Genomic DNA, 15,659 nt, shown 5'->3' on the forward strand with positions numbered 1-15,659 from the left:
TAGAGTGTCACCCAAATGAGGATGAGGAGTTCCTCTCAAGATTTTATCCTCATATCATCTCAGGGAGTTTTTCCTTGCCATCACCTCCGGCTTGCTCATTTTTTTGATAGGGATAGATATATAGTATTTTAAATTTTAAGTTAATAATTTTTTTAATTAATTTTAAACTTGGTGGGCACGGTGGCTTAGTGGTTAGCACGTTTGCCTCACACCTCCAGGGTTGGGGGTTCAATTCCCACCTCCGCCTTGTGTGTGTGGAGTTTGCATGTTCTCCCTGTGCCTCGGGGGTTTACTCTGGGTACTCCGGTTTCCTCCCCCGGTCCAAAGACATGCATGGTAGGTTGATTGGCATCTCTGGAAAATTGTCCGTAGTGTGTGAGTGCGTGAGTGAATGAGAGTGTGTGTGTGCCCTGCGATTGGTTGGCACTCCGTCCAGGGTGTATCCTGCCTTGATGCCCGATGATGCCTGAGATAGGCACAGGCTCCCCGTGACCCGAGGTAGTTTGGATAAGCGGTAGAAGATGAATGAATGAAATTTAAACTTTAATTGTATATATTTATTTATTTATTTTTATCCTCATTTCTTCTTCTTCTTCTTCTTCTTCTTCTTATATATATATATATATATTCTCTCTTCTGTTTCCATACTTCTGTAAAGCTGCTTCAAGACAATGGGAATTGTTAAAAGCGCTATACAAATAAATTGAATTTTATATACTATACATGTATAATGACCATAAAGCTCTTATCTCTTATCTTACATATTACAGTGTTATACAAATTATTGTGTTTTTCCTTGTTTGCATTTACATCTACAATTTTGTATTTATTTCATACAAATGCAAATATATGGGTCATAAATAGACATTGCATGGTAGCAAATATTATCATTATGTTACAAATGATGACAGGATCAACCACTGCAATAATAAACTGCTCATATAGAGAACACGATGAAATATGGTAACCAGTTAAAAATTGACTTTAAGAGTCGTAAATTAAATTTGAAAGGAAGAAACATACAGTCGTTACAGTCGTGTGGTAAACAGCGTCCCCTCACGGCTATATGCAGTACAGCAGTGTGGAAACGACAAACAAAATTGAGCGCTCGTGCGATTCGTTTCAGTTTATATATCCGTATTTACATCGTTTGTGCAATATTTGCCAGTGAGGAGTTGAGTCAGTAATCATTAGATCTCACTTTTTATTAAACAAAGGAGAAACAGGCAATTAATAAACATGTGGCTCGTGCATTTATTTATTTATTTATTTATTTATTTATTTATTGCATAGTGGTTATCAATTAAAAAGACAAAAAAGACCCTGTTTGAGTAAAGAACAGCGCATTAACATTACAGACAAGGTAAATAAAACAGACTTGTTTACGTTAAACTCGGATTTAAAGTAGGGTGTTCGCGAAGGAGTCGGCTCTTTTTGCCGGTTCTTTTATTTGAGCGTTCATTATGTTTTGTAGATGCAGGCCTTGTAGTTAGTATTGTATAATGTGATCACTTTTCAACATTTGAGCTATTTCTTAAAGTTAATAATGAACGAATAAATCAAAATAAATCCTAAAAAGAAGCATAGACACTAAAATAAGGCTAAAATGAATACAGGAATGCTAACTGTGTTTGTCAATGCACAAATTTAAACCCTTGCTAATTTAATGATTATTTTTAAATGCGTATTCAGAAAATACAATGCAAATAAATGTTACCATATGCAAAGGATATCGAATAGGGTTCCAAGTTAATATCAAATGGCACTGATTTGTATGGGAGCCGTAAGAGTCGGTTCTTATCGGTGAGTTGAATCAAATGATCCGACACACCTGAAAGGGCAGGTGTTAACCAGTAGTTTAACCAGTTACAGATAAATAGCTAATTTTGAGTATATTCTATATTACTCAGTAGTTCTTACGTTTTACGTTGAATATTTACATTTTTGAGGTAATTTCCATTTCGAGTTTTCTACATTTTGAGACAAATTACCTTAACAAACACGAACGTTAGCTGTTAGCATGAAATTTAGCCTAGTAGCTAATTAGCTAGCTGAAGTTGTATTTAATTCATATATTAGATATATTAAGTTCAAGATTGTTAATTGAATACCTTGCCCTGTTTTTTTCTGTATCTAATTCATATAAACAAAGATACAAGTGCAAGAAAAAAGTTAGACAGTAAATCAGTATCCAATAGAGAATGGGTCCATTTTTTTTAGCTGTAAAAAGACATTCTGTATTACATGCAAATCTGCTTCAGTAGAAGAGAATGTCAACTGATAAATGCCTTTTATTTATTTCTTTTTTTTAAGTGTTCTTCTCCCAAACAGGACAATGACTGGTAAAGGATCACTGATGACATTGAGAGGGACAATTGTTAATGGAACAAAGCTGAAAGTGCCAGAGGTAAATCATAATCAGACTAGACATCAGAATTCGGACATCACATGCAAACTGTTTCTAAGTTTTGAACTGGAATTTGACTCATTTTTGGCACGCGTGCCTCGTGCCTCAGGGTCGGGGATCGATTCACACCTCCTCAATGTAGACTTTGCATTTTCTTCCTATGCTTAAGGGGTTTCCATCAGGTTTTCCTCCCAAAGTCTAAAGGTACACGCTGTACATTTACATTTACAGCATTTAGCAGACACCCTTATCCAGAGCGACTTACATTTTATCTCATTTTTATACAACTGAGCAATTGAGGGTTAAGGGCCTTGCTCAGGGGATTGGTAGTCCAACACCTTAACCACTAGGCTACCACATCCCGCTGTAGGCTAATTAGCGTCTCCAAATTGTCTATAACGTGTGTGTGTAGAGCAGTGGTGTCAAAAGTATTCGCATTCATTACTCAGGTAGAAGTATAGATACTAGGGTTTAAAAATACTTCTGTAGAAGTTGAAGTATCAGCTCGAGCTTTTTACTCAAGTAAAAGTGTAAAAGTACTGGTTTCAAAACTACTTTAAATGTATAAATGCAAGGAAAAAATGCCATTAAGGACAAAAGCTTAGGCTGTGCCACAGGGGCCTATTATGCACTACCAAACCTCCTCAAAAAACATATTTCTAAATGTCATAATGACTATAATGTTATACAGAGTTCCCGTGGGGTCTTAAAAAGTCTTAAATTTATTAATTTGGAAAATAATACCTTAAAAAGTCTTTAAAAAGTCTTGAATTTTGATGTCTGGGTCTTAAAAATTGTGCTGTATGTAACTTCTCCATATTGTAATTTTCCTCAAAAGTTTCATTTGTCAACCACGATTATTTTGATTAAATGACGTAGTATAAAAGAGTGGCGGAACCAATAATTGAGAACGCAACGCAGCCCCGGGTCACCGTACAAAATACTGCGAACACGCGATGCCTTTAGTAAAGGAAGATCACGTGCTACGACACCACAGCTATAGACTACAACACAACACAACACAACATAACAAGCAAAGGAGAAGCGCGAGAAATCAATGAAAATCTCAGCATTCCACAGGAAAGGTTGACTGACGCACGCAGTTATATTTTTAAAGTTTGTTTTTACGTTAGCTAGCTACCAATTTCATTCTGAGGTTATGGGGAAATGTAAATTTAATGAAGCGTGGCTGGATAAAAACTCTTTTCGTCATTGGCCTTTTGCACCATATGCAAAAAAAAAGGATTCAGCTAGGTACAATGGGAATGAATGCATTAGAGTCTCATGCCAAGTCGTCCAAGCACATAAACGCTCTCAATGGACAAAAACAAACTCCTTCCATCGCCTGCGTGTTTCAACCAACTAATGTTAGCCAGCTATCTGCTAACGTGCCTGAAGCGGCAACAGGCGCTAATGTTAGCCAGCTTGCTGCTAGCGCTGCAGACCCTCCAGCTATGGCCGCAACTAGAGTGGATCTGCGCACAGCTTTTGGGTCCACACCAACTGTGTTTCTTAATTTAATTTAATTTATTGTTGAGTTCTGATTTTCGATGTTTATTGTTCAGGGGTCTCTCAGTTCCCCATATTCCCAGTATGGAATAAGTAGCTAGCTCATGTTAAAAAACAACTTAACATTGTTCGGCAAACTTTCTTGTGGCCTACTGAAATGTTTTTATTTTTCACACTGCTTGGCTTATCTTTTACCCATTCCACATTTGAAAAATAAATGAACACAAGTTCAAGGATTTTGTTTTTCTTTGCTGGTAGGGACGTGAAATAGGTATTAATTTTTTATTTAAATTGTCTTAAAAAGGGGGGGCACGGTGGCTTAGTAGTTAGCACGTTCGCCTCACACCTCCAGGGTCGGGGTTCGATTCCCGCCTCCACCTTGTGTGTGTGGAGTTTGCATGTTCTCCCCGTGCCTCGGGGGTTTCCTCCGGGTACTCCGGTTTCCTCCCCGGTCCAAAGACATGCATGGTAGGTTGATTGGCATCTCTGGAAAATTGTCCCTAGTGTGTGATTGTGTGAGTGAAAGAGAGTGTGTGTGTGCCCTGCGATGGGTTGGCACTCCGTCCAGGGTGTATCCTGCCTTGATGCCCGATGACGCCTGAGATAGGCACAGGCTCCCCGTGACCCGAGGTAGTTCGGATAAGCGGTAGAAGATGAATGAATGAATGTCTTAAAAAGGTCTTAAAAAGACTTGAATTTAACTTGAAGAAACCTGTTATATTAATATGATAATGTTGAAAAATTTGGGATGCACTAGGCTACCTTTTTCAGCCACATACTGTATATGCCCATTGAAAAAGAACGCATTTTAGTACAATGCAAATACATTAAAGAACCATATATGTACTACTGATCTGTGTTTCATGGAGCGGAAGATATGACTAGTTGGCTATAAGTATTGTAGTGGTGCAAAAAGTCAAAATTCAGAGGCATGTCATCAATAACGTTTATTGAAACAAACACATTGGTCTTAAACAACAAAAGGGTAATCAACACTGCGACAAAGAGTTATTAATAGGCTTTGTTCATCCACAAAAGCAGCTGGTTCTTAAAGTTCAATGCATGCTCTTCTTAGCCTGAAGATCAGCCCTGCAACACTAAACAGTCTTTCACAGGCTGCTGAGGCAGGGAGAGCCGTATTAAGCTTAAGTGGTAGCTGGCACACAGCTGGGAAGGACTTCAGTACCTCTACTGTGTCTCCTGGGCACCCCAGGTACGCATCCAACTGCTGGGTCGTTTCAAGAGGGCCGGTCTTCTTCAAGGAGGAAAAGAAGTTCATTAGAATAAAGAAATTCATACAGATTTAAAACAACATGAGGATGAGAAAACGTGGACAGAATTTTTCTTTTTGGGTGAACTATCCTTTAAAGATGTTTTAGCACCACAAGCAGCTGTTGGCATGACTGAAAATTAGCAGTAAAATCATTTTAAACAGCATTTGGCTAATAGTTGGGTCTATTACCTCTTTACAAGGACCGATAGGGCCCCATACAGGCACGCACATGCACTCTCATACACAGACAGGATCATGACTATCTTTAGTACATACCTTATCAACCAGCTGTAGATTATAGCTTTGCACAATTAACTTACAAATATTGCATATAGTACCAATATAAGCTCAGATAACATTTGGTTAAAGTTGAATTTCAAATCTGACACCGAGCCACCAAACTAGTTTGCAATGTTGAATCATAGCCTACTGGTAGCACGCAAACCATTGGCATCTACCCAAGTTTGCCACAGCAAAAACTGCAAATTTATCATTATTAGTATGTTACTAGGTCACTACAATATTGTTAATAATTGACTGATAATAACAAAAACTATAGCTTTGCACAATTAACTTACAAATATAGCAAAAATTTAAGCTCATAACATTTGGCTAAAGTCGAATTTCAAATTTGAAAATAATTGACTGATAATAACAAAACGTAGCTTACAGCGCATGCGCAATGACATATTTTTCCATCCAACCATTTCAAACAATTCTTCCAGGTACGGCCATGGATGTACAGTATAAGGGTTGTGGTTGGTTGGTCTTCCTGGCTACCAACATCCTGGCTGGTGCTGGTGCTGTTGTTGAGACATTAGGTTTTGAGCATTGCTATGTCCAGCGTTGGATAACTGAAGTGTCACGTGATTTGTGTCATGTGCAGGTGCGATGGGTCGCGTACAAACCAATAGGGTGTCGGAATGGTACATGTTTATACTTCTCATCCAACCATAATCAAATTCACTCTATCCAGATGGCGTAATTTATCTTGATAGGTTTTTTTTGAATGATGACAAGCCGGAATGAAATAGGAGTAACGAGGCTATTTTTAAAAAGTAAGGAGTAGAAAGTACTGATAATTGCGTGAAAATGTAAGGAGTAGAAGTAAAAAGTATGCTAAAAAATAATTAATCTATTAAAGTATAGATACTCAAAATTTCTACTTAAGTAAAGTAACAAAGTATTTGTACTTCGTTACTTGACACCTCTGGTGTAGAGTAATGTTCCCTATCTAGTTTGCCTCCTGCCTCATCCTCATCCTCGGGAAGGACTCCGGGCTGTCTGTGACCCTGAGTATTATATGTGGTTTAATATCAAGAGTCTGCCATTTTTCTTCTTTTCCACATGAAGAATGACAACGAGAGCCACTAATAACAATTAAGATCGTCTTAATGACCTCTGCTGTATAAATACTGTAATTTAATTGGCCGCTCACTTAACATCCAGCTAAACAGGCTGAAATGACACCTAACACAAAATAAGTGATCTTTTAATCGAAAAATGTATTCAAATTTATTAACACATCCCCTAAAATCACAGAACATAAAGGTTCACTTTTTGTCATAAATCACTCCTTGTGCCAAATCACCAAAGGAGGTATTTTGTCTCCTGCAAGAGATTTAATCGAGATTTAATGATGTTACACTAGCGAGTTACTTCAGCTTCAGTAGACAAAATGAGATGGATGTTAGATTCGTTAGTTGTTCCTGTGGTAACATTAAAGAGAGGATCCATTTATAATCAAGCATTTACACACTGTTGTGTACAAGAAGTGCTATATATGTGTAAAACATATCAAAATATGAATACTAAGACATATATTACACTCCCAATTCAAATGAACCCAGACAAGTATTTAACATAATAACTATGATATGCATTTCAGTTACAACTAATACGTCAAAAAACACCTCTTACTCTGTTCAAAAGTCTGAGGAGTAATTTTAGGTAGTTTTCATCTGCAGTGCTTTGCTCTGTGTTAATTATGCATACGTGAAAAATGTTGCTTAGTTGCATCATGGTGTATTTATTTTTTAAAAAGGTCATTGTAAATACTATATTACATTTTTCTTTCATTTTTTTCAGGATAGAGTAAGAATGAATTAGGTTTTAGCCAAAATAATAATAGTTTTCTAGAAAAAAACAACCAGATTTTTTTCACTTTGTATGAAATCTCACATTTTATCAGATATAAAAAAGCAAATAATGAGTCTTTTTTAATGCCAAATATACAAAGTAAGTGTACTTTTCTCGTCATAAAATATGCTATATGGCCAAAAGATTGCGGTTTATATTCACCGGAACTAAGGGGCTCAGACATGTTCCTGCATGATAGTGATCCTGAGCCCCATGAAGATCCCATGAAGCCAAACGGTTTGTCAAGTCTAGACTCAAGTGGCTCGATCCCTGACCTCAACAGCACTGAACTGGGATGAACTAAAACTCCGACATCAGTGCCTGGTTGAATATGCAAATCATATTCCCTTCAGCAACACACAAATCTAGTGGAAATCAGATGTCCACATACAGTACATAGACTATAAAGTGGTTGCACTGCCACCTCACAACTCCAAGGTCCATGGTAAAGACCCAAGATCCAGTTACTGTCTGTGAGTTTTGCATGTTCCCTCCATGGTCTTGTGGATTTCTTCCCACCAACACAAAAACCATGCCAGTAGGTAGAATGGCTGTGCAGAATTTTGAATCTGGGAAAGTTTCCTCTGAGATTATACAGAAAAGTCTACATTCCTGCCTGATGCACATTGTTCCAGTGAAAGCCGTTACGACAGATGACTGAAGGAATTAATAAAATGTTAGTCTCAGCAGGTGTATACATTAACATAGAGATTATTACACATAAGTATGATACACAACTTGGGTGAAGTAGGATTTGCTTCAGCCAAAATTCAGAATCGTTCTTAATGAATAGAAAATATAATAAAATGCGGTCTCTGTATCATAATTGCACTAAAGTTGATTTTAAATATCGATTTTAATCAATAGTCATTTAAATCACATAACTTTTGCGTTTTGAGCTGAATGTGCTGTTTACTTCTAGGATGAAGATGCAGCTGGGTTTGGTGATGATTCTCCAGCAAAGAAGATGAAGGCGTCTCGTACTAAATCACTCCTTACGGATGGAGCCGATGAGTTTGAAACAGCATGGTCAGGTACAGACAGTATAAGCGTTTCTGTTTTGTTTAATGAGAAGGATTTGGCTCTTTTTATCTTATGCTTTGAGATGTGAGTAGATTCCTGAACACTAGCTTAAATAAATAACACAATGACCAATGAGCTACTCAGTCTTTTAAAATGCCTGTTTATTCATATTCAGATGCTGTCAGAGACATCAATCTCCTGTTCTCGAAATACTCAGAGGTGCTGCGGTAGGTGACGTCTACTGTATCAGATCAGATACTCCGTAAATGGTCCTATTAAAATCATTTGAATTCAAACTAAATTAAATCTAGAGGCTTTTACAAATGACGTACGGATATTAGTAGACACATGAGGAATAATCCAGTTCTGCTATACCTCAGTGATTTGGCAGCAGTTTCACTGTATAATTTATTACTATTTAGTAATATACTAGAATTACTTTGTTAAACAACTAGGCATAACTAAGCTGTTACTATCTAAACAACAATAATAATAATTGTTCATCTACAGCTAGAATTATACAGCTGTGATGGTGTACAAAAATAACGCACCTTCTGACCAATCAGATTCAAGCATTCAACCACACCGCGAAATGTACAAGTAGCTTCAGACTAGTAAACCATATAAAAGGCATTTGAGACATTCCTCCATAATTTCTTCTTTTTCTTTTAATTTGTGTGGAAAAACAAGGTCACTGTGGTGCACACGCGTGTCTGTACAGACGCTCCATTACTCCCCCTCTTCCTCTGCCAGTCGTTTTAGCACGTCTTGCATTAGTAACGATTCTGTACCTTATAGACATGTACACAATAATCTTCAGTATCTCCTTTATAGCAACAACTTTGTACAGTCACTCGTTTGCTCGTCATTGACCCGATGGCTTCTGCCTGTATTTGAACGTGTCTGCAGAGAGAGAGCCGCCGTGGATGCATCACAGATTCAGGAGCTGACAGATATTCTGACCGAGGCCATGAACTTGGAATCACAGCTTAAGGAAAAGAAGGAACACCTGAGACAGTCTTTGGCTATTATTTCAGACAAACTACAGGGCTAGTCATCAGACAGAGAATTCATTCATTTAGAGTATTGGAGCTTTGTTTAGTTTCAGGTTTGATCTTTGAACATTGTGGAAGTTCATTTGTTTTTCATGGCAGGTTTGTCTGTAACTCTTTAATAATATTTGTTATGTTCAGGTGTTAAACCTACTTTGATATTAATCTGTTTGGATGCCTTATGTTAAAAGGATGGACTTTATACAGTGGATTGTAGTAGCAGCACTTTGAGTGACATTTATTCAGAATTCATTTTTAGTATGGAGTTGATGGTTATAAGAGATTTGTGCATTGCTTGATACAAAAAGTGCTGTCAATAACAAACATAACATTCTCTTATTTTGCTCAACATTTTTTATTTCTCACCACTTGAAAGAACCTTTTTAGGATTTGTGGGTAAAAGAATTAGGCTTCAGCTTAGTGACGGTTACGACGTCCTCCGCATTTAGAATTTAACGGACCAGAGACGCTCATAAAACACCTGAAGTTTAAATAAATTTTCGACAAACAGCTCACCGCCTATTATTGTATAATTCAAGATTATTAATTTTATACGAATAATCCATAGCATGAACGTGTACTGTATCTAAGGATTTAAGCTGTAGTGATACAGCAGAACAATGTAGATGCACTTTATTATTATTGCATAACAGTGTACATTCACTCGCTTTATTAGGAGAATAAAACAGCATTATTCATCATCATACAGGCAGATTATCATACCTTACAGGTACATTATTATAATTAGACTACATCCTGCTCCTTTTTTTGCATTTGCAAGAAAATATACATAAGAAAACTTGTCTTAGATGATTATAATGTGGAAAAGACCAGCTTAATAGTGATCTCCAGTGGGGGCTTTGCACAAGTTTGTTTATTTAAGAATTGAAGATTATTTCCACTCAGTCTTTAAAACTCTACTTCAGCGAGTCCAAAGACGAACGACTTTATCCAAAGCTAACTGACGCATTCGAATGCTATGGAGCCGATTAATAACACTGAGTGACAGACTGACATCATTCATGTTCATGTCTTAGCTTGCACACACACACACACACACACACACACACACACAGAGCTCTGGTGTTTTACAGTATTGACCATAGATGCAGATAAATGACAAGATATCAAAATATAAATCGGCAGCAACAGAATTAAGGCCATGTACAATTTATACATGAAAAGCTGACCTTCAACTAAAATAAGGCTTTAAAAAAAAATCCAGATTTTGTAGTAGATTTTAAAGTCAGTACATTAAATATACATGGTTGTCTCTGACTGACTGATAGATCACCAAAAACCAAACAATTAAATACTAGAGAATTACTTTTGATTTTATCGTCGTATCCAGAAAATCTGCAATCAGATGAAGGATTCCTTCAGGACAACCGGAAGTGAAACAGAACCCGGGACAGGATTTCATGTGAGTGTTTTTAACATAGAAATGAAATGAATAAATGAAAGAGCAAACATTATCTTGGTTTTGGCATGCAGAACAGATGACAACAGAAACAAGCGTATGCTGATTTTTTTTTCCCCCTCGGTATCCATAGGAAAGCTTTTCATATGAAAGTGTGGACATGAGCTCTACCACAGAACCCCCTTCACGTGCATGCGGTCAGAATTAAGGAAGAAAATATAGTCAGTTTAATCAACAGCAACTGGTCAAAATGATATTTTATAGAATTTACATTTAAACCCACAAACGTATACAATCAACTGGGGGAGAAAAAAAAAACTTCAGGACCTGAACCACGTTCACAAACCCTTTGTGACAGTCCAACTATTTACTCCAGAGGAGAGCCACAGCTTTACAAATCCCTACATCGTGGTAATTGAAGTAGCATAGACCTGCAAAGGTAACGGTGGACAGAATAAAGAGGCCCGCTCTTGCCAGCTTGACCTTCGACTCATCATGGACGTAGTCGGTCACAACCTGGCCCAATCCCCTGAAAGAGAAATTCAGATGGATAAAAAAACATAATCTGTCATTTAAATTGTACGATTTGAACCTTATACTCAAGTCAACTGTACAATTCAAAATGAGTTGAATGAAAATATGACTAAACACAATCACACCACTGCATACAGTCACATATAGTATAGTGATGATAAATAACTGCTCTAGAAATGTCCTTATAATACTACACCTTCAAATCTTACATCCCCAAACATCTCCGTGTATAATACCAATATAACAATTACTTAAAATTTAATCTGGTTTTTAAACAGCATTAGAAGTTAACATATCAGAGGTGACGACAAATAACCACGATAATCCAGAGAGGGAATTTCTTTACCAGTGGCCATGTAGCGTGAGTGCAGCAGCCAGAGAGAAGTCCATGACAGGACCTGGGTAGAAATAAGCGATAGGACCCATGCTTAGGAGAATTACACTCACGAGTCGCTCTCCTGTCCAGTGCAGCGAGGCAGACTTAGTCGCAGAGCCAGCTGTGGGGAAAACAGTGAGGGTTAAATGACGGTACATTTCTTTAAGAACTTAAAATTACGTTAAGTCTAATAAATGAGCTGATTTGAGTTCATTTTTAGTGGAAACTACACCAGAAATGGCTTTTAAATAGTGCCACACAGCGGCTCTGCAGTCGAAAGCTAATTTCCGGTGCGATAAATTGAACAGAAAAGCCTAATGCGCAAAAAAATCTTTGGAAATTTTCTTTAGACTTTTAAATATTCGCTTTAGTTCTGAAGTAGTGAAGCTGACACTCAGAATGTGTGACAGAATTTGCATTTTTGACATCTGAATATTCAAACTACAGAAAAGAAAGAAAGAAAACTAGCGACGGAGTGTACACCTGAACGGTGTAGTTTATCTTCACAAAAGAGCAAACTATACAGTCAGTGTTAGAGATTTACCTGACAAGTGTTTCCGTATGTCTGTTTCTCAACCGATACTGTGATAAAACGCTGCTTTATGTGCTGCTGTAATAAAGTGTAAGCTGTAAGTGTGGATTCCAGGCTGGATCATAAGCCATGAGTTTCTCCTGATTCTCCTATTGTTAAGGTTGCTTAGAAATTGTTTGGGTTATTGACCTGAGCTACCAAAGTTATTTACCAAGGAGAATAAATCTCTACAAAGTAAAAGTAGCATCCAAGTAAAAGACAAACAGACACATATTATGATAAAGTACCTTTTCAGACACATTTTAATAAAGTGAACGATCTAACAAAATGTAAGAAAAATTACTGTTGATATATATATTTATATACTGTATATAAACGGAAAGATGACTAGCAGGTGAATAAGTGTGTTGAAATATTTTACTACATTAACTGAGCTGGTTTTTTGTTTTAAAATTTTAGTTTGTTTTATTTCTCTCAGCAGTCTGTACAGAATTTGCGGCTTCTTAAAAACATTTTAAGAATTTAAGCGTTATTAAAAGGATCAATGATATTTAGTTGCTTAGAACCAACAGTTTTTGAGGGTATTATTTTAAAATATATGTAAAATGTAACGCATCACTGATGTCTTTTCAGCACTTATTTTAAAAACATATTTGTTCTTGTTGTTTGTACAGTTTATGTCGTTGTCACATGTCCTTGATGTTCTAATCTTGCTGCTTCTTAGTCACGGAAAACACCAGCTGGACAAGTGACAAGAGTAAAGTCCGCTTCATATAATAACTTAAAAATATTGGGCAACCTTATTTCCTGAACACAAGGTCATTTTCTAGAGTAAAAACTGCACAAAGAGGAGGAGTTTTCTGTGTTTTTCTTCCTAGTCAGAAGTCGGTGACTCAGTGGTTAAGGTTCATTAAGCTTCTAATAGTCAGGTCCTTGAGCAAGACTCTTGACTTTCATGTGTTAAGCTGTAAGTTCACTTTGGATATGAGGCAACAAAATGGAAATTGAACAAATTTGAACAAATCTCTGTGCAATTACTGATTAGGATTGCTGAAGCACAGCCTTTCTCGGGAAACTCCCTGTTTATGGAGTTACAACCCTAACTGGAAACAGAACCAGAAACAGAACTGGAATCAGAACAATCTACATGCTAAAACGCTGTTTGCTAAATAAGGATGGAGAAGAAAAAGAAAGCAGTCCATGAAATGCATGATGCGCAAGACTTCTGGCCAGGTTTCTTTAAATCTACCAACCTGCTGTTACCTGTTAATGACGTGTTATTGCTTACCATAATAAGCCGGTGTCATGTGTATTTTGGCTGACAGAAAGTACGAGTGATCCTGGTCCAGGTTCTTTTTCTGTACTGCCAAAGGTCTGATGAGAGAAGCATTGCGGAATAACAGAGCTGGAGGAAAACAGCAGAGGAAACAGGAGTGTTAAAGAACAAACTCTGGCCAAAACAAGCTGTGCTGTATTGTATACAGAGTTACAGCCAAATTACCAAAAAAAAAACAGCAGAACTCAGTCAATTGACTATTAAAAAATTAGACAAATATCTGATCAAATAATTAGTTCTGCATGTACTTTTAATCTGTTACACTCAGAGACAATTTAATAAAAACAAACAAACAAACAAATAAATAAATCAGTGCATATTACAAGAGTTATTAATAATAACCATAACAACAGCCTACAGGTATTATATTATTTTATGCTATAATATTTATTATATTATATTATTATATTATGATTATTATATTTTATTACATTCCATTAATATAATGTTATTATATTATATACTATATTATTATATTATAATATTTTATTATATTATATATTAAATTATAATTTTATTACATTATAACTTTTACAAAATTTCATATTTTGCATGCTTTTTATATGACTTCAGGATATTCGTGACTGCGTTTGACATTTGCTGTAACTAACACACACACACACACACACACACACACACACACACACACACACACACACACACGGCTCTGAGCGATTTAGATGAAAAACAACTCAATTAAAACCCAACACGCAATCGCTTATTTTAGCTTAAATCACCACAAACACTTTTAAACACAAAACTCACGGCTAAAACTCCTGCTGCAAACAGAGCTGATCCTCACCAGCGCCGCCATAATGATCAGTAGCGGCCAAGGTCACCGTGTTTCACCCGGAAGTAGTTTCTGTTATCGGGGAAAACTCGCATCGTAAAATTAAAGGCCACGCTACACCATTATATTTCATGAGTCCACTCACGGTATCGGAATAGACATGAGGTTAAACACAGCTCTATGCGTTTAAATGAAACAGTGGCTATAGCCTAAATGATATCCTGATGCTTACGGGAGTGTAGATCTTAGTGTAGAGAAAAATAATGATACGGCACTGGCGGCGCCATATTGGATAGGTCAACCTTAAAGCGTAATTTACGCCTGGAAGAAAAGAAAGGAAAGGATATTCTTCAAATATAAACTTTTATTGTTATTTTTTGCTGTGGTATGTTCATTTTTTGCTTTTTATTTAAATTTAGGAATTTTTATTTATTTATTTATTTATTTTTACTTATTTATTTATCTTTTTTTAATATTCTATCTAGAGATAAAAAATGGCGCCCTATAGCTAAATAGAAGCTAGCATAGAAGAAAAAAATGCTTGGAACCAGACCTAGATATCTACACCTATTAAATTAACCGATCCTTATGCAACATTATATACAATTTCTTTCAAAATTAAACTGTCAGTATTTTTCATACACACTGATTAACCATGACATTAAAACCTCTGACAGGTGTGAAGAACGTTGATTATCTCGGTACACTGGTATCTGTCAAGTGGTGGCAAATATTAGATAGCAAGTGAACAGTCAGTTCTCATGATGTGTAGGGAGCAGGAAAATTGGCAAGTGTAGAAATCCGTAACTTTGACAAGGGCCAAATTGTGATCAGAGGAAATACAAAACAGCAGGTCTTATATAGTGTTCCCAGTAGCAGTGGTCACTACCAAGAGAAGTCCAAGGAAAGACAACTGGTGAATCAGCAATAGTGTTATGGCTTCCCAAGGCTCATTGATGAGCATGGGGAGTGAAGGTCAGAATATCAGGCCTAGTCCAACAGAAGTACTACAAAATTTGTAGCACAAATATCTGTAAAAGGTAATACTGGCTATGATAGAAAGGTGTCGGAACACTAATGTCGCCTTGGCAGTTCTAAAAACCGCCGCCGTCTTGGAACAGGGGTCTTGTACTTTGAATTCATGGACGATGCCGGACATTTGTGCTGCGTTTGGATGTTCAAATGAACGAAATCTAAAAACCAGACAGCAAGGGATTACATTTCACAAGTGAGAATGTGTTCTATGATATTTAATGTTAGGAAAAATT

General features: G+C 36.7%; 2 protein-coding genes across 2 annotated transcripts; one reads left to right on the forward strand and one right to left on the reverse strand.

The window, feature by feature from the left end:
- Window positions 1–1,830: 1,830 nt before the first annotated feature.
- LOC132858518 (testis-expressed protein 12-like) lies at window positions 1,831–9,405 on the forward strand. The gene is made up of 5 exons (XM_060888897.1): window positions 1,831–1,949; window positions 2,332–2,407; window positions 8,251–8,362; window positions 8,527–8,578; window positions 9,261–9,405. The coding sequence occupies exons 2-5, from the start codon at window positions 2,336–2,338 to the stop codon at window positions 9,403–9,405; spliced, it is 381 nt and encodes a 126-aa protein (XP_060744880.1). The 5' UTR covers window positions 1,831–1,949; window positions 2,332–2,335.
- A 653-nt stretch (window positions 9,406–10,058) lies between these two features.
- sdhdb (succinate dehydrogenase complex, subunit D, integral membrane protein b) lies at window positions 10,059–14,482 on the reverse strand. Its single transcript, XM_060887943.1, has 4 exons — window positions 14,367–14,482; window positions 13,554–13,670; window positions 11,704–11,854; window positions 10,059–11,352 (listed from the first exon to the last, which is right to left on the reverse strand). The coding sequence occupies exons 1-4, from the start codon at window positions 14,413–14,415 to the stop codon at window positions 11,187–11,189; spliced, it is 483 nt and encodes a 160-aa protein (XP_060743926.1). The 5' UTR covers window positions 14,416–14,482; the 3' UTR covers window positions 10,059–11,186.
- Between the last annotated feature and the right edge of the window lie 1,177 nt (window positions 14,483–15,659).

Source organism: Tachysurus vachellii, chromosome 15, assembly GCF_030014155.1.
Source record: "Tachysurus vachellii isolate PV-2020 chromosome 15, HZAU_Pvac_v1, whole genome shotgun sequence".
NCBI lineage: Eukaryota > Metazoa > Chordata > Actinopteri > Siluriformes > Bagridae > Tachysurus > Tachysurus vachellii.